This window comes from Bos grunniens, chromosome 6 (assembly GCF_055505025.1).
Source record: "Bos grunniens cultivar Pamir isolate PY7600 chromosome 6, Bosgru_T2T1.0, whole genome shotgun sequence".
Lineage (NCBI taxonomy): Eukaryota > Metazoa > Chordata > Mammalia > Artiodactyla > Bovidae > Bos > Bos grunniens.
Window position 1 is genome coordinate 29,386,525 of NC_141170.1, and position 21,707 is coordinate 29,408,231.

Consider the following 21,707-nt stretch of genomic DNA (forward strand, 5'->3'; position numbering starts at 1 on the left):
TCTGATCTGTCAGTTTTTGCTCCATTATATTTTGGAGCTCTGTTACAAGGTATTAAAGATTTAGGTTTATTATATGTTCTTGCTAAATTGATCCTTTTATGTAATTAAATGTCCCTTTTTATCTTTGTTAGTATTCCTTGTTTTATCTCAATTCTGCTTTGTCTGATATTAATAATAGCTCTACCAGCTTTGCCACAGCTGATATTTTCATGATATGTCTTTTTCTATTCTTTTAACCTCTCTCTGTCTTTATACTTAAAGTACGTTTCTTTTAGGCATCATATATTTAGCTCTTGCTTTTTTATCCAGACTGTCAGTCTCTGCCTTTTAATCAGTGTATTTGATCCATTTTTACTTAATGTAGTTATCAGTGTTTTGTGTTTAAGTCTACTATTTTGCTAATTGTTTTGTTTGTCCCACTTTGTTATTGCCCCTTTTTCCATTGTTCATATATTTCAATAGATTGAGTATTTTTAATATTTCATTTTATTACCTCTATTGGGGCTTCCCAGATGGTGCAGCGGTAAAGAATCTACCTGCCAGTGCAGGAGAGGTGGGTTCAGTCACTGGGTTGGGAAGATCCCCTGGAGTAGGAAATGGCAACCCACTCCAGTATTCTTGCCTGGAAATTCCATGGACAGAGGAGCCTGGCAGACCATGGGGCTGTACTGTGGGGCTGTAAAGAGTCAGACACAGCTTAGTGACTGAGCATGTAAGCACAACATCCTGCTAAAAGTGACATTGCCTCTGTATTTTTTTTTGTTTTTTTTTTTTCCTTCAAAGTTTAGTTCAAATAGTATTTATTGCTCTGTCTCAAGTTCATTGGTCCTTCTGCAGTGTCATCCAGTTCATTTTTAATAACAGATACTTTATTCAGCAGTGGAAATTCTCTTTGATCTTTCAGTTTTGTAGATTTTTATTTCTTGCAGCAATTTGTTCACATTGTCTTTGTATCCGTGAACATTATTTTAAAGAGCTTTAAAGTTTTGTTTGCTCATTCCATTCCTGTCATTTCAAGATCTGTTTCTATTATGTTTTTTCCCTAGTTACTGGACGTACTTTCTTTTTTGCAAGTCTAGTAATTTTTGTTTGATGCTGAATAATGTGATTATTGGGCTTCTTAAAGAGTGCACTTGCTAATGCAGGAGATGCAAGAGATGTCGGTTCAGTCCCTGGGTCAGGAAGATTTGGAGAAGGAAATGACAACCTGCTCCAGTACACTTGCCTAAAAAATCTCGTGGACAGAGGAGCCTGGAAGGCTACAGTTCATGGGGTTGTGAAGAGTTGGATATGACTGAGTACACATACACTTAACTTAGTGTGATTATTACATTGTCAAATATCTAAATATTATTGTACTTCTTTAAGAAGTATTGAATTTAATTTTGACTAGCAAGTTACTTGCAAATAAGATTAATTCTTTTGAGGCTTGTTTTGAAGCGTTCTTATGGCATCTTTCTAGTATTTATACACCAAAGTTAGAGAAGCCCCTCTCATTCATATATGTGACCTTTCTGGATTCTCTACCAAATACCTGAAGTGGTCAGTGAAATCCTTTTCCTCTGGCTGGTTGAATCTCTTCCTACAGGGTTGAATCCAACCCTATAGGAGCCCTTATAGTTGTTAGGTTATAGCTCTGTAATGATTCTGTTCCTGGTTCTTCTCTCCAATTTTCTGCCTCATAAATTTTAGCATTCTCAGCTTCTCCAATTTCTGGTCTTTGTCTCCTGAACGAAATAGGGCTTAGTTCTCTGCTTTGTTTTCCTCAAATAATGCTGGATGTAGTAGAAAGATGAAGAGGTAGTAGGATTCACTTCTTTCTTTGCAGTTATCATACCCCTGTTTTGTCTAAAGAAATGGGAAGCTAACAGTTACTTTGTTGTAACTCTAAACCATATAGTCACTGTATGTAAACTGCTGGGTTGTGGAGAGAGTTATACTAAAATAGACCAAGTTGTGGCAGATTTGCAGTGAAATATCTATGGTGGCCAATGCTGCTGCTGCTGCTAAGTCACTTCAGTCGTGTCTGACTCTCTGCAACCCCATAGACGGCAGCCTATCAGGCTTCCCCGTCCCTGGAATTCTCCAGGCAAGAACACTGGAGTGGGTTGTCATTTCCTTCTCCAATGCATGAAAGTGAAAAGTGAAAGTGAAGTCTCTCAGTTGTGCCTGACTCTTCATGACGCCATGGACTGCAGCCTACCAGGCTCTTCCATCCATGGGATTTTCCAGGCAAGAGTACTATGGTGGCCAATAGAATGTCACATCTTACAGTCTTTCTAACTCTTACTGTTTAGTTGTAAAGTTATTTCATAACTTATACATGCAGTATTTACTCAACAGGTACAGTGTCAAACAAGTCCATTGTAAATGCTTCTGACACAATCAATTGCCAGTATTAACTGTTTATAGCATACTGTGTTTTTGCAGCAGCATTTAATATACTTTTCATAGTACATTTTAAAGAAGCCTGCTGCTGCTGCTAAGTTGCTTCAGTCATGTCTGACTCTGTGCAACCCCATAGACGGCAGCCCACCAGGCTTCCCCGTCCCTGGAATTCTCCAGGCAAGAACACTGGAGTGGGTTGTCATTTCCTTCTCCAATGCATGAAAGTGAAAAGTGAAAGTGAAAGTGAAGTCGCTCAGTCGTGTCCAACTCTTAGTGACCCCATGGACTGTAGCCCACCAGGCTCCTCCATCCCTGGGATTTTCCAGGCAAGAGTACTGGAGTGGGTGCCAATTGCCTTCTCCGTTAAAGAAGCCTAATCATGTTTAATGAGAAATTCTAAAAATTGCTCTCAGCTGCCTATGTTCTGGAAAGTAAATACGTTTTGAAGCAGTTAAAAAAAAAACAAAACTGTTTAATGTTATTACTAATGGCAAACACTGTATTGTCAGGTCTTTAGGAATGAGATGGAAAGCTTCATTAATTATAAAATTTCATAGAAAACTTGAAAATTTTTAAATGGTTCAAAGAAAGATAAAATGAGCAATGCTAAATTTTGCTGTTTCCTTTTAGTCATATGTTATGCAGATAGTTACATGCACTTTTTTAACAAATCGGGACTCTGTTATTTAAAAATATTATATATCTTGATTTTTCCCGCCACACATTGTATTTTTAATTTATTTTTTAATTGGAAGAAAATCACTTTACAATGTTGTGTTTGTTTGTGCTGTACAACAATGCAAATTAGCCATAATTATATATATATTCCTCTCCCTTTTGAGCTTCCCACCCCGTAGAGCTCCAGGTTGTGCTCCTTATGTTATATAGTAATTTCTCACCAGCTATCTATTTTATACATGATAGTGTATATTGTACGGAGAAGGCAATGGCACCCCACTCCAGTACTCTTGCTTGGAAAATCCCATGGACGGAGGAGCCTGGTAGGCTGCAATCCATGGGGTCGCTAAGAGTCGGACACAACTGAGCGACTTCACTTTCACTTTACACTTTCATGCATTGGAGAAGGAAATGGCAGCCCACTCCAGTGTTGTTGCCTGGAGAATCCCAGGGACAGGGGAGCCTGGTGGGCTGCCGTCTCTGGGGTCGCACAGAGTCGGACACGACTGAAGTGACTTAGCATAGCATAGCATAGCATAGTGTATATTGTAAATGCTACTTTCTCTATTCATCCCACTCTCCTTCCCCACTGTGTCTATAAGTCAGTTCTCTACATCTGCATCTCCATCACTTCCCGGAAAAAATTCATCAATACCATTTTTCTTTATTCTGTATATTAATATCTTGATATATGATATTTTTCTCTTTCTGACTTACTTCACTCTATAACAGGCTCTAGGTTCATCTACCTCACTAGAACTGACTCAAATTCGTTCTTTTTTATGGCTGAGTAATATTCCATTGTATACATGTACGATACCATCTTTATCCATCCATGGATAGATGGACATCTAGGTTGCTTCCACATCCTGGCTATTGTAAATAATGCTGCAGTGAAAATTAGGGTACGTGTATCTTTTAGAATTGTGGCTTTCTCATGGTATATGCTCAGTAGTGGGATCCTTGGTCCCCACAGAGTGGGATTGCTCGGTCATATAGTAGATTTAGTCCTAGTGTTTGTTTTTTTTTTTTTATGAAATCTCTATACTGTTCTCCATAATGGCTGTACTAGTTTACACTCCCACCAACAGTGCAGAAGGGTTCCCTTTTCTCCACATCCTCTCCAGCGTTTATTGTTTGTAGGTTTTTTTGATGATGGCCATTCTGACTGTTGTGAGGTGACAACCCATGTAGTTTTTTTAAATGAACTAATTTATTTTTGGCTGTGCTGTGCCTTTGTTGCTGCACGGACTTTTCTCTAGTTGCGGAGAGCTGGGGCTGCTGTCTAGGCGCAGTATGTGGGCTTCTCATTGCAGTGACTTATCTTGTTGTGGAGCACGGGCTCTAGGGTGTGCAGGCTTCAGTAGTTTTGGCTCCTGGTCTTTAGAGCACAGGCTCAATAGTTGTGGTGCACGAGCTTAGTTGCTCCGTAGCATGTGGAATGTTCCCAGACCAAGGATCGAACTTGTGTCTCCTCCTTTGGCAAGATGATTCTTTATCACTGAGCCACTGGGAAAGCCCTCATCTTTGATTTCTTTCATCAGTGTCTTCAGGTTTTCTGCATACAAGTCTTTCGTCTCTTTAGGTGAGTTTATTCCTAGGTCTTTTATGGTTTTAGTTGCAACAGTGAATGGCATTGTTTTCTTAATTTCTGTTGTGGACTTTTCCTTGTTAGAGTGTTTAGGAATGTGAGGTATTTCTGTGTATTAATTTTGTATCTTGTGACTTTGCTATATTCGTTGATTAGCTCTAGTTAATTTTCTGGTGGCATCTTTAGGGTTTTCTATGTATTAGTAAATATGTCATCTGTAAACAGTGAGAGTTTTACTTTTTCTTTTCCAATCTGGTTTCTTTTTATTTCCTTCCCTTCTCTGATTGTCGTGGCTAGGACTTCCAAAGCTGTATTGAATAATAGTGGCCAGAGTGGGCACCCTTGTCTTATTCTTAATCCTAGAGGAATTGCTTTCAGTTTTTCACCATTGAGAATAATGTTTGCTGTGGGTTTGTCATATATCACCATTATTATGTTGAGGTATGTTCCTTCTATACCTATTTTCTGGAGAGTTTTACTGTAAAGGAATGTTGAAGTTTGTCAAAAGCTTTCCCTGCATCTGTTGAGATGATTATATGGTTTTTATCTTTTAATTTGTTAATATCACATTGATTGCTTTGCATATATTAAAGACTTCTTGCAGCCCTGGGATAAAGCCCACTTGATCATAATGTATGTTCCTTTTAATGTGTTGTTGGATTCTGTTTGCTAGAATTCATCCAAAACAGTAGATTGGACTTGTTATTCAAGTGCACATGGAACATTCTCCAGAATGCATGTGGAACATTTTCCACATCTTGGGTCACAAATCAAGCTTTGGTAAATTTTTAAAAATTGCAATCATTTCAAGTATTTTTTTCTGACCACAGTGCTTTAAGATTAGATATCACCTTTGCTGACAAATGTCGAAATAGTTAAGGCTGTGGTCTTTCCAGTAATCATGTATGGATGGGAGAGCTGGACCGTAAGGAAGGCAGAATACCAAAGAATTGATCCTTTCGAACTGTGGTCCTGAGGAAGACTCTTGAGAGTCCCTTGAACAGCATGGAGATCAAACCAGTCAATCTTGAAATCAACCCTGAATACTCATTGGAAGGGCTGGTGCTGGAGTTTAAGCTCCAATCCTTTGGCCAGCTGAAATGGGAAGAGCCGACTCATTGGAAAAGACCCTGATGCTGGGGAAAATTGAAGGCAAAAGAAGAAGAGGGCAACAGAGGATGAGATGGTTGGATAGCATCACTGATTCAGTGGACATGAACTTGGGCAAACTCTAGGAAATGGTGAAGGACAGGGAACCCTGTCATGCTGCAGTCCATGGAGTCGTGAAGAGTTGGACACTGCTTGGCAACTGAACAACAATCACTGATGAAAATAGATGCAAAAGTCTCCTCACACATTATTTATATTTTGCTGTATCCTTATATTTTGCTGTATCCTTATATTTATATTTTGCTGTATCCTTATATTTATATTTTGCTGTATCCTTATATTTATATTTTGCTGTATCCTTAAATATTTTCTGGAAGTATCAATTTAAATGTGTCAGTTTTTTTCTTTTGCTATTATAAATAATTTAGCAATGAGTATTTTCCTGTGTTTTCTGTATTTCAGAAAACTTCTAGTAGATTTCTAGATCAAAGGATATGGATTTTGAAACCTTAATTACATTAATATATATTTTGTGTAAAGATTTTGAAGCATAAGGAAAAAGCATATCTTAATACTTGTGTCTTGCTCTTTTGCTCACATCTGATATATTTTTACTAGACTTGAGAATATTATATCCTAATTTTTAATATATATATACCTTGAGCGTTTTTCTATTTTGGTGATTGCATAATATTCTAGCTGAAGAATATAACTGACTGCTTTTATATTGTTGGATACTTGGGTTATTTTTAGGTTTTCTACTGGAAAAACATTTTTAAAATGTCAGTTGGTCATTTTCTAAGGAAATACGGCTTTATTTTTTGAAGAAATCTCTATGTACTGATGTGAATCTTTGTCAAATATGATAAATTTTTTCTGGGAAATTTACATTTTATATAAGGGTATTTTATATGTATATGATTTTTAATTTACTTTTTAATTGAGGGATAACTTCTTTACAGAAATTTGTTGTTTTCTGTCAAACATCAGTGAGAATCAGCCATTAAGTATATATATGTCCCCTCTCTCTTGAACATCCCTCCCATCTCCCCCCATCCCACCCCTCTAGATTGTTACAGAGCCCCTGTTTGACTTCCCCTGAGTCATACAACAAATTCCCATTAACTGTCTTTTTTACATATTGTAAATTTCCAAGTTACTCTCTCCATATATCTCACCATCTCCCTCCTGTGTATCTTTGTGAAGATTGTCTTCTTTTATATTTAAAAACATCTTTTCCTCTTCTGGAGATCAGCTAATATTTATCTATATATTTTTTGATCCAGTTCTACTGGAGTTTATTTTATATTGTGATACATGATGTGAAAAAAAGTTGAGAATCTTAACTTTTTCCCCTAGCACTATTTAATGAGATGATTAATTAGTGAGGTCATTTTGTATTTCAGGGCACCTGTTCTTTACAGTATCAACATCTCTTTGACTAGGATTGACTAAATTCTATGAATAATCCTTGAGTAAGAACAGAGTTAAACTTGAACACTAGTCCTCCAAAAGTGTACATTTGGCATTATAGTTGTTCTTTGATGGACTGATACAGTCCAACCCCTGATGGAAAGTAGAGTGTGATCATGGTGGTAGTTGAGGTAAGGACATCTTAAAGGTAGGAGTGAATGCTTGATCACAAGAATACAGTGATCCAGCTTTATTCATCAGTGCCTAGCATAGTGCTGAGTACATTAGAAGTATTTTGATGTGTTTAATAACTGAGAGAAAGTGTGAGAAAGATTCTGACGCCCTTTATGTGATTTAGAAAATATTTGATTGTTTTTGAATATAAACAAAGGCTAATGGCATTTAGAATTGTTAAATGCCTTTCAATTAAGAGAAGCTGTTTTTGTCTTCATACATAAGCTACTTTCATGATGGAGTTAATTAATCTTCACCTTTTGAGCAGTGGTTTAACCTTGGTCTTGCATTTGCATTACCTAGGAGCTTTTAAAAATTCTTAATGCCCAAGCCATACCCCTACAAGATTAAATATCTAAGGTTATCTCCCAGGCATTAGTACTTTTTCTGTTAATTCTGTTGTATAGCTAAATTTCAGAACCACTGCTCTAAGACTGGTTAAACAGAATATAAAGCAATATACCCCCTAATTCTCCAGATGTCTTACTCTATTTGGGCTGCTATAACAAAGTACCATAGATTAAGTGGTTTGTAAACAGAAATTTACATTTCATAGTTCTGGAGGCTGGAAGTCTGAGATCTCAGGGTGCTGGCGTGGTGTTAGGTTCTACTGAGGACCCTCTTTCTTTCATGTTGCAGAGAGCCATCTTGTATTTTCATGTGTTGGAGTGCAAAAAGAGGAAGCATGTTCTCTTATAAGGGCACTGATCCCATTGACCGTGTCTTCCTCATGACTTCTAATCCTATTACTTCCCAAAGGCCTCACTGCAGTATCATTACATTGTGAGGTAGATTTCAGCATACGATTTTGTGGGGGACACAAACATTGTAGTCCATACTACCAAGGAAGTAAAGTTGCATCTTTATTAAATGCTGAATAGAAGCAGACCTTTGAGTTGGCTGACATTTCGTAAAAAAATTCAGAAGAGGAGATTCTCCAGTCTATTATGATAGACTTTTTCAGTGTTTAAATAATCTGGACAAAAATGTTCTTTCTGTATTTTATAATATAAACCTATTTTGTTCTATAATCAGTGCAGACAGAGACAAAAGCTCTCCTGTGTTTCTTTTTTAGGATTCTGAAATTCATGATGGGTTAAAAATACAAGTCAATCTCTGTTAGGACAAGAACATTTTTAGTGTTTAATGTCTTTCTGGCCTCAAAAAAGGATATATACTAAACTGTATGAATTTTCATTGCAATTATACTCCTCTAGGTGAAAAAGATATAATTCATGGATATACTCTGCTGTCAGAAATATTTTTAAGATGATAAAAAATGGAAAGCATGGAGGTGTATTTCAGGGTTTCAAAATAAAGGACTTGTCAAAGTTAAATATCTTTAATGATATAACTTAATGACATAATTCAAGAAATATTTATTGACTGCTTCCTTGGTGTACTGCTCTTGGCTTAGACAACAGCAATGAAAAGATAGATGAAGTTCCTACTTTCTTGGGACTTTTATTTTAGTTGAAAAGACTGACAGTATGTAATTTGACTAGAAAATAAATAATAGAAGTTAATATTATCATTATTACTATTGGAAAATGAAGTCAAGGTGATGGGGATGAACCATGACAGAGAGAAGGAGGGTTCATAGGGTCACAAAATCATACTCTGCTGCTGCTGCTAAGTCACTTCAGTCGTGTCCGACTCTATGCGACCCCATAGATGGAAGCCCACCAGGCTCCTCTGTCCCTGGGATTCTCTAGGCAAGAACACTGGAGTGGGTTGCCATTTCCTTCTCCAATGCAGGAAAAGTGAAAAGTGAAAGTGAAGTCACTCAGTCGTGTCCGACTCTTAGCGAACCCATAGATGGAAGCCCACCAGGCTCCTCCGTCCATGGGATTTTCCAGGCAAGAGTACTGGAGTGGGGTGCCATTGCCTTCTCCGCAAAATCATACTCTAAGGAATGACAAATTTAAGTGAAACCTGAGTGATCAGAAGAAACTAGCCATTTGAAAATCTTAGTAAATGGCAGCAGAGAGGGAACTGTAATTGTAAATTTCTAGGGTATACCTCTGCATTTAACTTTTTTAAAACCTTTATCTTCATTTTTAATTTTGGCCACGTTGAGTCTTGATTGCTGTTTGTGGGCCTTCTTTAAGTGTGGAGAGTGGCACATGGGCTTCTAACTGTGGCGGCTTCTCTCGTGGAGCACAGGCTCTAGGGCGCACAGGCTTCAGTAGTTGCAGCATGTGGGCTCTAGTCCCTTGTGGCGCAAGGGACTTCGTTGCCCTGCAGCATGTGGGATCTTCCTGGACCCAGGGTTGAACCCTTGTCACCATCATTTGCAGGCAGATTCTTAACCATTGGACCACCAGGGAAGTCCTACATAATGTTACGAAGGGGATTGGAAGAGGTTGAATTAATGATTCAACCTTGTATTTTATATAAGGTAATGGAAAATTGAGAAAATGTTTTCTTCAGAAAAATAGATGACTTCAGGCTGGAAGGTGCCTGATATCCTATTTCTTTGTCCTGCTGGATTTTTTTTCCCCTTTCTTTTCCCTCCCACTTTCCTTGTCTCTTTCCACCCACCTTTATTGCCATAATTTGAGGCAGTTGGAGCCACAAATAGAAAAAGATGTGTTGGGGAAAGAAAGGCTAATTTTTAGAATGTGCTATAGCTACTTTCTCTTGGATGGGCTCACAGGAAGTAAGAGTTGTTAAGATCTTTGATATCAAACTCTTCAAATTCTTGTATATCTTTCTCATTGTGTGCTCAGTTGCTCAGTGGTATCTGACTCTTCGGAGCCCCATGGACTGTAGCCTGCCAGGCTCCTCTGTCCTTAAATTTTCCGAGGAAGAATACTGGAGTGGGTTGCCATTCCTTACTCCTGGGGATCTTCCAGACCCATATTGATTTATTTATTTTCTTGGCTGCACTGGATCTTCATTGCTGCATGCAGGCTTTTTCTAATTGTGAGTGGAAGCTATCTCTAGTTGCAGTGCGCTAGCATCTCTTGTTGCGGAGTGCTAGCTCTAGGGCATGAGTGCTTCAGTAGTTGTGGCACATGGGCTCGGTAGTTGCATCTCTAGGGCTCTAGAGCATAGACTCAGAATGCTGGAGTGGATTGTCATGCGCGTCTCCAGGGGATCTTTCCAACCCAGGGATTGAACCTGCATCTCTTATGTCTCCTGCATTGGCAGGCAGGTTCTTTACCACGAATGCCACCTGGGAAGCCCTACATTAATATCTAGAGTGGAGGAATTAAAGAAATAAAAAACTGACAATATCAAATGCTAGTGAGAATCCAAAGCATCCAGAACTCTCATACATTGCAGGTGGGAATGCAAAATGGTATTGTCATTTATAAAAGTCTGCTGTTTTCTTAAAAATTTAAAAACACATTCTTTTTCTCGTGTGTTTATCCATAGGAAATGAAAACATGCCCACATAAAGCCTAGTACTCAAATATTCATTAATTACTGAATAGCTAAGCAAAGAGATATATCCATATGATGGAAAGGTATTCAGAAATAAAAGGGAATGAACTACTGATGCGATGCGTGCTGTAGAGTAGATGAATTTTAAAGGCATTGTGCATTTGTAAAAGAGGCTGCACTCAAAACTTTGAATAATTCCATTTCCTTCTGGAAAAGAGAAAAATGAAAGTAACAGAAAGCATGATTACTAGGGTGGTGATAAGAGATTGCCTATAAAGGAGCAGGAGAAATGTTTGCGTATAAGAAATACTGTCTATCTTGATTGTGGTGAAAATTATATAACTATATATTTGCCAATATCCATAGATTTGTATGGGACTTCCCTGGTGGCTCAAGATGGTAAAGAATCTGCCTGCAGTGCAGGAGATGCAGATTCGATCCCTGGGTCAGGAAGATCCCCTGGAGAAGGGACTGGCTACCCACTCCAGTATTCTTGCCTGGAGAATTCCATGGACAGAAAAGTCTGGCCAGTTACAGTCCGTGATGTCACAGAGTCTGACACAACTGAGCGACTAACCCTTCACTTGCAATCTTCCCTCCAATAGATTTATACAACTAAAAATGGGTGAACTTTATTCTAACTTATACTTTGATAAACCTGATTTTCAAAGAAATTTAATTGGCTATAGGAAGAAAAAGAATGGAGGGAAATACAGTGTTCTCTTGATTTTACTTCTCTTGGGAAAACAAGCTGTTGCTGTAACTGAATCTTACAGTGACTTAATATTGATGTCAGGCTGTGCTGTGCTTAGTTGCTCAGTCCTCTCTCTGTGACCTCATGAAATGTGTAGCCTGCCAGGCTCCTCTGTCCATGGAATTCTCCAGGCAAGACTACTGGAGTGGGTTGTCATGCCCTCCTCCAGGTGATATTCCCAACCCAGGGATCAAACCCAGGTCTCCCACATTGCAGGCTGATTCTTTACCATTTGAGGCACCAGGAAGCCCGATGCCAAGACTTTTTTTTTCTGTTTACTTAAAAAGTATTTCTGTTGCATGTGCATTTCAGACTGAATTACATATACTAGCAAGTTAATCCTATATACCTCAAAATAATACAAATTGTTTTGATACTTCTTTTGTAATTTTTGTTAGAAATATGGAAATAAGTTATTCTTGATATTTTTGAGGATCTAGAATTTAAAGTATTAAATTTTCTTTGAAGATCTAAATTATTAAATTATTTGCTAGGATTACACAGTAGAAAACTATGTTGTCCTTTTATTGGTATTTTTATAAGGTAAGCAGTATAGAAGAGTACAGATAAGTAAAATTCTCTTGATGATTTCACTCCTTGATCACCACTTGAGTTATATATTTTGAAATTTTTGTTTTCTTGAATATACATATATTTTGTTTTTAATCAACTTAAGCAGACATATACCATGCCTGCTTTTCTGAGACTTAAATTTTTCACCTAATGAAATGTAATATTGATACTTTTCGACATCAGTGTTTGTGTATTCATTCAGGAAATATGTTTGAGTTTAAGCTTAATGTTTTTAAGGCCCTGTTCTGTTTGCAAAGCAAGGAACAAAGTATGGTCCTTGCCTAAGTGAATTTATATTCAAATAAGATAATAAACAAGTTGGAAAATGTCACTGCAGTGTTAAGTTTCATAAAGATAAATAAGTCTAAAGAGATGAAAATTAAAGGGACAGAAAGAATAGAGTAAGTACATTTAAATAGTCATGGTATAAGTCTTTATATGTAGATCTGCTTTATTCTTCAGATGGTTGTTCATTGCTTCATAACCCAAAACTATTATTCTGTTGATGGGTATATGGATTACATAATTTTTTCTGTTATCAGTTCTATAATAAACATACTTGTACATTTTTTTTTTTTGCTGACATATACAAGTATTTCTGCAGTCTAAATTCCTAGAATGAAAATTGCATTTTAAATGTTGATTATAGAGTCTACCATATTATTCCCCAAAACAGACACTATCTGTCAATGGATAAAAAATAATACCTCATTTTAATTTGTATTTGCCTGATTGCCAGTGAGGTTGAGCATATTTGTTGGTCATTTGTTATGTCTTGTATAAATTGCCTACTCATATCATTTTGCCTATTGTGGGGTTTGCCTTTTTCTTACTGAAATTTTAGGATTTCATTAAAATTCTGTTTATAATATAACCATCATATTTTATGACATTTTCTGCTAACCTGTCAATTGTCTTACTTTATGGAATCTTTGGATTTTTCATTTTTATACTGTCGAAATCTATCAGTCTTTTCCTTCCTAGCTTCTAGGTTTTGTGTCTTTTCCTGAAAAGCCTTCTTATAGTAATTTAGCCTTTTATGTTTTCTTCTACTATGTCTTCAGTTTTATTTATGTTTCTAGTAGATTTTAATTCATCTGGAATTTTTAAAATATATGTTTTATGGCTGAGACCTAACTAATTTTTTCAGTTTTGTAACCATTCTCCCAAAATAATTTATTGAACAATGTCTTTTTTTCCCACTGACTTGAAGTATCATCTGTATCATAATTTAAAAGTCCAAAATATGTTTGTTCTGGATTTAATACTCCATTGTTTTGATGATTATCATTTTATATTTGACATCTGGTAGGGCACCCCTCCCCATTGTCTTTTTCAAAAAAATTTTGGCAATTTCTGTGTATTTTCTCTTCCAGATGAACTTTAGAATCAACATGTCAAGTTCCATTAAAAATCCCTTTGGGATTTTGATTGGAAGTGCATTGAATTTACAGATTAATTTGGGGAGAATTGACATCTTTACACTATTGAATCTTCCCATCCAGGAACATGGTATGCCTCTCCATTTCTTCAGGTGTTCTTTTATGTCCTTTAGTAAATTTTATTGGTTTTTTTTTTTTTCATGTAGGTCTTACATTTTTCTTGTTAGGTTTATTCCTGGGTATTTCGTAGTTTTTGTTGTTACCGTGAATTACATCTTTTCTTCCATTTTGCACTTTATTTTTCAATTGGTTATTGCTAGTATATAGGAAATCTGCTGATTTTTGTATGTTGATCTTACCATTTACTTAATTGTTGATTGATTCTCTTGAAATTTCTAGAAGGATGATTATGTTTTCTGCAAATGATGGCATTTTGTTGTTTCCCTTTTCAGTATTTATACTTCTCTATTTTTTGTTTTGTTTTCTGGTCTTATTGCATTGCTTAGGTTTCCAGACCTGTTCCCTACTAGTTCTGATTTGGACATCTTTTCTGATTTAAATGGAATGCTTCTAATTTTTAAACTTCTACATTTATATATGCCTTAGATTTCTGATAGAATACCTTGTCAGAAACAAAAGTAACCTTCTTGGCTTAAAAGTATTTCTGTGGTAATAGATAATATGTTTTATCATGTGTTTTTGTTAAGATGATACATATTCTTTTCACCTAGCAGTTTAATGTAGTATATTACATTAATATATTTGCCTAATATTGGTAATGGTGTTTGTCATTTTTAGTATTTATTCAGCAAGTGTTTGGATGCTTGTAATATTGTATTGCATTGTGCCAGGAACTTTGCCACAAACTGGTGATAGCGCTGAGTAAGTCTGATTGGTTCCTCTCTTTTTTAAATGGAGAAGAGAGATAATAAGCAAGTACTCAAGAACAAGATAATTTTAGACTATGGTAGTACTGTGGAGGAAATAAAGAGAATGGTGTGGTAGAGAAATGAGGAGAGTACCTCTGATATTATCATCTGAGAAGGTAAAATATAAACTAAGACCTGAAGAATGGTGAAAGCATTGGCAAAAGCATTCCAGGTAGGGGAAGATCACATATGACTGTGTCTCATGTTTTCTCGATCCCCTTTCATGTATGTGTTGTGCACTGTACTTTTTATACAACTGCCAAATTAACTTTGTAAATAATATAATAATGTTATGTTCCTTCTGAAAGGTAGATGTATAACTATTGTTAAGGTTTCTTCTGTGGATATATTCTATTACATTTCTACCTTTCCTTGAGGTAATTTTGATGATTTCTTTTCTTAGAAAATCATCCATTTTTTTTTTAGACTTTCCCATTTACTGATGTATCAGTTGTGCTTAGTTCTCTAATTTTAATGATTCCTTGTATTTTTTATTCTCTGGTTTTCCATAATCAAACTTGTTAAAGGCTGTTTCTCTTGTCAGACTTACCCAAGAAGTAGTGTTTGGTTTTATTTATTACTTTTGTATCTCTGAATTTCTTCATTTCTATGTTTATCACTGTAAGTTATATTGATATATTTTTATTTGTATTTTATTTTTGAAACTTTTTATGTGTTTAAACCTTTTTTGTGTTATACTGAATATATTTAAGGCTTTAAATTTTTCTTTAAGAATTGCTGGGACCAATTCCATTTCAAATGATATGCTCACAATGTTAGTTTTCACTTTCTCTATATTCTAAGAGTTCATTAGTAGGTTATTTTCTTTTCTTTTAAAATTCTCAAGTGTAGTGTTATCCTTTTATTGATAATTTTTAGTTTCCTTTAGCTTTATGGACCTCGGATGTAGCCTGTGTTATTTTAAAAAAAAACCTGTTGAGATTTTCCTTTGCTTAAGATATAATCAGGTTTTTATTTGCTTTCAAAGACTATGTTCTTTGTTCATATGATATACTAAGTTCTGTTTCACTATGAAATATAAGTATAGTTTGTTAATTCTATTTTTGAAGTGCCCATACCTGTATTGTCTACTTGATTTCCTCATTTTCTGATAGGTATTTGGAAAGTTTCCCGCTAAGTTGTGTGAATTTTCAAGTTGCTTAAGTTTCTAATATTTTTACTTTATATGTTTCTGTGTTGCATTGTCAGGGTATGTAGAAGTTGAGCTGTCACACACTCCCAGTATATTGTATCTATTATTATTATAGATTTTTTTTTCTATGTAATATGTTTTGCCTTGAATTCTTCCTTTATTCATGTTAATAATGGCACCTTTGATTAAGATTGCTTTTTTACACCTCTTTTCAACTTTTATGACAAAATATTTTAGATTTTTTTCTCTTGTAGTACCATGTAGTTGAGTTTTTTCCTTTTTTCTTATTTAAATCCTAATCTATAAGATTTTCCACTCTCTTTTATATTAAATAGTTAAGTCTTTGGGTTTTTGTTTTTTTTTCCTAACATCGACAATTAATGACAAAGATGCATTTTCTTATTATCCCACAACCTGTCCCTCTTGTGTTTAACTGAATTTGAGTTTTTAAAATTGTTTCCCTCCCAGTTTGAAAAATGTTTTCTTCCTGTTCTTCAGAAGGCATTTGATTGAATTTAAACAGTATTTGTAACTAGTTGCTTCCTTTTTTATTAAAAAGTATCTGAAATGTTAACAATAAATTATATTCTACTAATTTCTTTTTTAACTGCTTGGTCTTATGATTTCTTGGCTGTCCTTTTCTTGGATTCATTTTAGTTGTTGAAGGCATAAATTCTCTAAATTCAGAACTGTTTGTGGTTTTTAAATTTTAAAAGTACTTGCATGTCTAAAAATTATTTTGTTCTACAGTTTAGAATTTTTTAAAAGTTAATTGTGCTTCACTTCTTTTCAGATTGTCTTCTAGCATTTAGTTTTGTATTTGAGAAGTAAATTTTACCAGGTTATGACTCTAGGCGGGGTGTGTGTGTAATGTGTGTGTGTGTGTGTGTGTGTGTGTGTGTAATCTGTATGTGTGTGTGTGTTTAATCTGTATGTGTATGTATATTTGCATGTACATTTTAATGCCATTTTACAAGAAATTGTTTTATTTTGAGGCTATTTTTATGATAATTGATGAATAATGATATATACCAGAAGTAGGCTAAATTTATAACTAAATTATTTTGTACTGTTGTTATTGGATTTAAGGAAATCCTTGAAATAATATGTATCTTTAATTCTGTTAGCAAGAAATCTACTTACAAACTCTAGATATGAGGATTCCATAGAATTTTTACTTATTTTAACCATTAATAATTTGTCCACTTTATAAAGTTTATAGTTTCCAAATTTTCACACTAAACTGTTGTAATTTCATAGTGAGCTATTGCAGGCAGATAAGTACTTTGAAGCATAAGAAAAGAAATCATGTTGTACTATTGGGCTTTGTGTTTCTTTATACCACTGATTCTTAGCATATTCCCAGGTCTTGACTGAAATTTATTAGAAGGATAGATAAGTATGAATGAAAGAATGTAGATATTAATCAATCATAAATCAATGAATAGACTTTTGAAAGCTAAATTTATTTTAGTCAAATTTTCTTCAGTTTTATTTATTTTAATCTTAAGATACCAGTACCATAATGTCAGGCTCTTTGTTGATATTCTTTTTCCAGGGACTTTTAAGTGGGCTCTTATTTATTTTCTTATTTTATTTTAATGTATATGTAAATCAGTGTTCAGTGACTCTACTACTACTGGAAAAGTGTATCCCAAATATACTAATTTTGGAATAGTTTAGTCTTTATTAAGAATTGTACTATTTTAGCTGGATTTTACCCTATTTAAGACCATAAAAAATACAGAGCAAAGAAATTTTTATTAGGCTTCAGGATCATGTATGGAAGAGAATAATTATGATGACTATATATTTCTTATTTTATGTATAATAAATCTATATTCAAAGAACTAAGAAGAACACGTACTATGTTTCTCTGGGCTTGTTTCAAAGATATAGTGTAAACTATTAAGAATTACTCAATCAGTGTTACAAAATTTCAAATTAGTCTTTTTTTTTATATTCACCTGTTTATGTGTGACCTTTTGATATTATTATTATCTTGAAATTCAGGTTACCAGCTTGACATTCAATGATAAGTGGAGGGTAGTTTTCAGAACAGCAAAAACAGTAATAAATTGAGATAGTGATGGCATAGGAGGATGGGAGTGTTAAAGTTCAAGATATCCAAATTCTGTAGTTGATAGCATTCTCATTTTTTAAATTATGTTTACTCTTTAAGACTGACTCTTTTTCCTATCCCCACTTTGCATAATCTTTCATTTGATATATTGATCAAATGATTGATAATTCCTAATTAGTTTCTTTATGTCTGTTGTCCTGTATGTTTAAAACCATCTTTCACATGGCCTCTTTCTAAAACACTGTTTTAATGCTTAAACCCTTCAGAAGCTACCATATAAACTGTGGACTTCTCCGCATAATACTGAAAGGCTCCATCTTTTTTAAGCATTATTCTTTTTTACTATTTTCACTTGGAAATATTTTTTCCTTCGTCTTTACAGTCTCTGTATTAGCACCTGTTTAGTACTGCTTTCCAATCTTGTTTGATACAGTTAGCTATTTGTACATAAAGTTGCCTTTAGAGTTGCCTTTTTTATATAATATTTGTGGGAGGCATTGATTGTTAAAAAATCATTTTGTATTACCATTCTCCCTTGGCTGTCCTACTACTTTGCGCATAGTATGTAATTGGCAGTGAATATTTGTTAAATTGAATGGAATTTGTAAATATGATACCTAGTTAATCAGAATATACTATATTCTTATTCTTTGGCTTCCCTGGTGACTCAGATGGTAAAGAATCTGCCTACAATGCTGGAGACCTGGAATCGATTCCTGGGTTGGGAAGTTCGCCTGGAGAAGGGAATGGCAACCCACTCCAATATTCTTGCCTGGAGAATTTCATGGACAGAGCGGCCTGGTGGGCTATACAGTCCATGGGATCACAAAGAGTCAGGCACCACTGAGGGACTAACACTTTCACTTTCACTGTGTTCTTTGGCGTGAATACTAGTTTATTACACTATAAAATGGACTGCTTTTCTCTAATATAGCAGTGATAATATATTTGTTCTGAAGAGGAGTTAGTTTGAAATGTTATGCTAATGTTCACAATCGGTCCAGATGACCCTTTATTTCCATGTTTTCACGTGACTTTGTGTTTTGAGTATTCAAGGACTAGGACTTCCATTAATAGCATTAACAAATTCATTCACCGCTGACCATTGGTAAAAAGACTTTGGCTTTTATTGTTAAGCATTTGTGTTCAGTTTATTTTGAGATGAAAGTAAAAAAATACTTTGTTAATTGGATAGTATTACTTTTAAGTAATTTTTTTTAAACACAAGCAACATCTGTAGTAAAACATCACCCTGAAACTTTAAAAGGATTTAATGTACACGAAAGTATAAAGACTAGTGAAATAAAACCTCTGTAAATCTCCTTTTCAGAGATTTAGCATTATCAAGAATTTGCTACTCAACTTTCGTTTTCCTGAAATACTTTATGGCAAATTCCTGACAGTATTTGTGTATACTCCCAACATGCATCTCTAAAAGATAAAAGCAGTTTCTTACCTAACCAGAGTGATTCCTTTATACTATACTATACCAACTCATATTCAGATTTCTTCATTTGCCTTGAAAATTTCAAATAAGGCCTATATTATTTTGCTGGTATGTCTCTGGAATGTCTCTAATTTAGAACAGTTCTTCCCTTTTACTGTCTTTCTCTCTCTTTTACAACATATTCTATATTTTAGTTGTTTTTGTTTGCTTCTGTTTAACTCAGTGGTTCTCAACTTCCCATCCCTAGAATTTTTGGTTTTTGTTATTTCCTCCAAGGGGAGATTTGGCACTGTCTGGAGATACTTTTGGTGTTGCAACCTGTGATAGGATTGCTATTGGCACCTAGTGGGTAGAGGCCAGGGATGCTGCTAAACATCCTGAAGCGTGTAGGACAGCTCCCAACAACAAAGAATTATCTGGCTCATAATGTCAGTGATGCCAAGATTGAGAAGCCCCAATTTAATTTGTTCCAGATACTTGCCTTAATAATTTTTATAAACTAGAAGTTAATTCAAGGAGGCAACAGTACTTCATAGGAGGTACTGTATATTTTATGTTGCATAAATCAGGGACATATAATGTTTAGTTGTCTCACTTCTTTTAATTGAACATTGGGTTCAGGTGATGGCAGCTTTATCCCTTAAATACGGAATTTAAAGTTAGCTTTTCTAGAGCACAGTGAAACAACAGCCTCTTTTACTGGTAGAAAGAATATTGGAACTTGTTAATTGTATAACTGATCTCTTTTTGTTAGATGTTTAGAAACTTGCTGTTTAAATACAGATCCTGTGCTTCTGTTTCCTCATCTGTAGCAATAAACTGAACCTGGCGATTTCTAAGACTATTGCATTTTGATGGGACTATTGCATTTTGATGGTGATTTCTAAGACTTGTGCATTTTGTTCTTTGCATTAGATAAGAATTTGATGCACATACACCATTTTATAAAATATCCAGCTAGACAAAACCACACATCCAAAGTAGTTTAGATATAATTTAAATTGTCATGCTTTGAATATCGATAACTTTGACAGATTATTTTCTTTAGGGAAGAATGAATTTAATAAGGACATTCATTTCCTTCTGTCTCTCCCCTCTTCATGAAAGTTATTTATACATTTCATCTAAGGAGTTTCAGAATATTTATGTGAATTTATTATTCAAACCATTTTTAATGTTCCAGAACTTAGCTGTGACTGAAAATGAATTTTTTCTATAGAAATAATATGATAAAAATGAGTTAGGTTTGAATCTAGCCTAATTGTATTTTGGTTTTTAATCTGAGTTTCCTTAGCTAAGGACATGTTAAGGAGGTGTATGCCCATAACTTAGTTGACATTTGAATAGAGTTACTTATTTTTGTATTTTTGTGACTACATCTCCTTATATCTACATGTTCTATAATGTTGTTCAACAATCTTTTCAGGTAGGAAGAGAATTGGTGTTAAAGGAAGGAGCTGTCTTCTACTTCCTCTTCAGAACTCCTATGACGCTTTTTTTCTCTTTCTCTCTCTTTTTACCTTATGCACTTCTGCTCTGTATTATTGTTATTGTTTCATTCTCACATTAAAGAAGTAAGTTCCTAGATACAAGGCCTAATTTTACACATGTGATAGTAGTAAACAGCAGTATCTCTTACTCAAAATTGGTAATAAAAGTGTATTTAATATATCAATGAATATAGCATTTTGTCATACCTGCTACCTAATACTTGACTTTTCTGTGTCTAGAAAATATACCTTTATATAACTACCTCTCCCTTCCCCAAATACACAACCTTTTAGTATCTGAAAAGAAAGGAGCCTCAAATCATCTCTTATTTATTAAAGAATGATTTGAGTCCTCACAATGAGATAGGCATCATTCTAGTGGCTCCATACCAGCTCTGCAAACAAATTCCCTATTTCTGTGGAGTTTAGATAGACAAAATATATGTATATATCTTAGTCAAAATTTATAACAAAATTATGCAGAAAAAGTGTTTAGAGATGGATGAGATAACTTGCTTAGCTTTCATAGGTAGCAAATGAAGCAGTAATGGTACCTAGGTCTTTAGATCCTGATGGTATCCTTGAAATTAGTTTCTTTTTCATAAATTGGGAGGTAGGGCAGGATGTAATAGACATCCACTCCTGTTTTCTTTATCGTATGCCTTTTAAAATTTATAGAGCGTTTCATAGGCATTTGAATCTACTGTTTTTTAAAATATCAGGTTCTTCACATAGTAAAAATAGTAGGGGTTTACCAGGTGGGTCAGTGGTTAAGAATCCGCCTGCCAAGCAAGAGTCAAGGCTGGATCCCTGGGTTGGGAAGATCCCTTGGAGTCTCAAATGGGAACCCTCTCCAGTATTCTTGCCTGGGAAAATCCCATGGACAGAGAAGCCTGAAGGACTACAAGTCCATGGGTCACAAAAGAGTCAGACATAACTTAGAGACTATACAACAACAACAACAAAAAATAGTGGGCTTTAAAATTTAAAAATCAGTGTAAGAGCTTTCAAAAACATTGATTAAGCTATTTGGCTGTGTGGGGTCTTAGTTGCAGCATGTGGGCTCTTCATTTTGGGACACGGGCTTTT

At 35.0% G+C, this 21,707-nt stretch overlaps 1 protein-coding gene across 12 annotated transcripts in view; it reads left to right on the plus strand.

Annotated features, from left to right (window-relative positions):
• Nucleotides 1-21,707, plus strand: part of ANKRD17 (ankyrin repeat domain 17) — a 165,763-nt gene that overhangs the window by 51,851 nt on the left and 92,205 nt on the right. For 3 of the 12 annotated variants that reach the window (XM_086405419.1, XM_086405420.1, XM_086405425.1), the window contains exon 2: nt 13,511-13,646. The exons of the other annotated variants lie outside the window; for them this stretch is intronic. In XM_086405419.1, coding sequence (XP_086261545.1) covers nt 13,644-13,646 — 3 coding nt within the window. In that variant the 5' untranslated portion in view covers nt 13,511-13,643. The remainder of the gene's footprint in view (nt 1-13,510; nt 13,647-21,707) is intronic. 12 annotated transcript variants of the gene reach the window in all.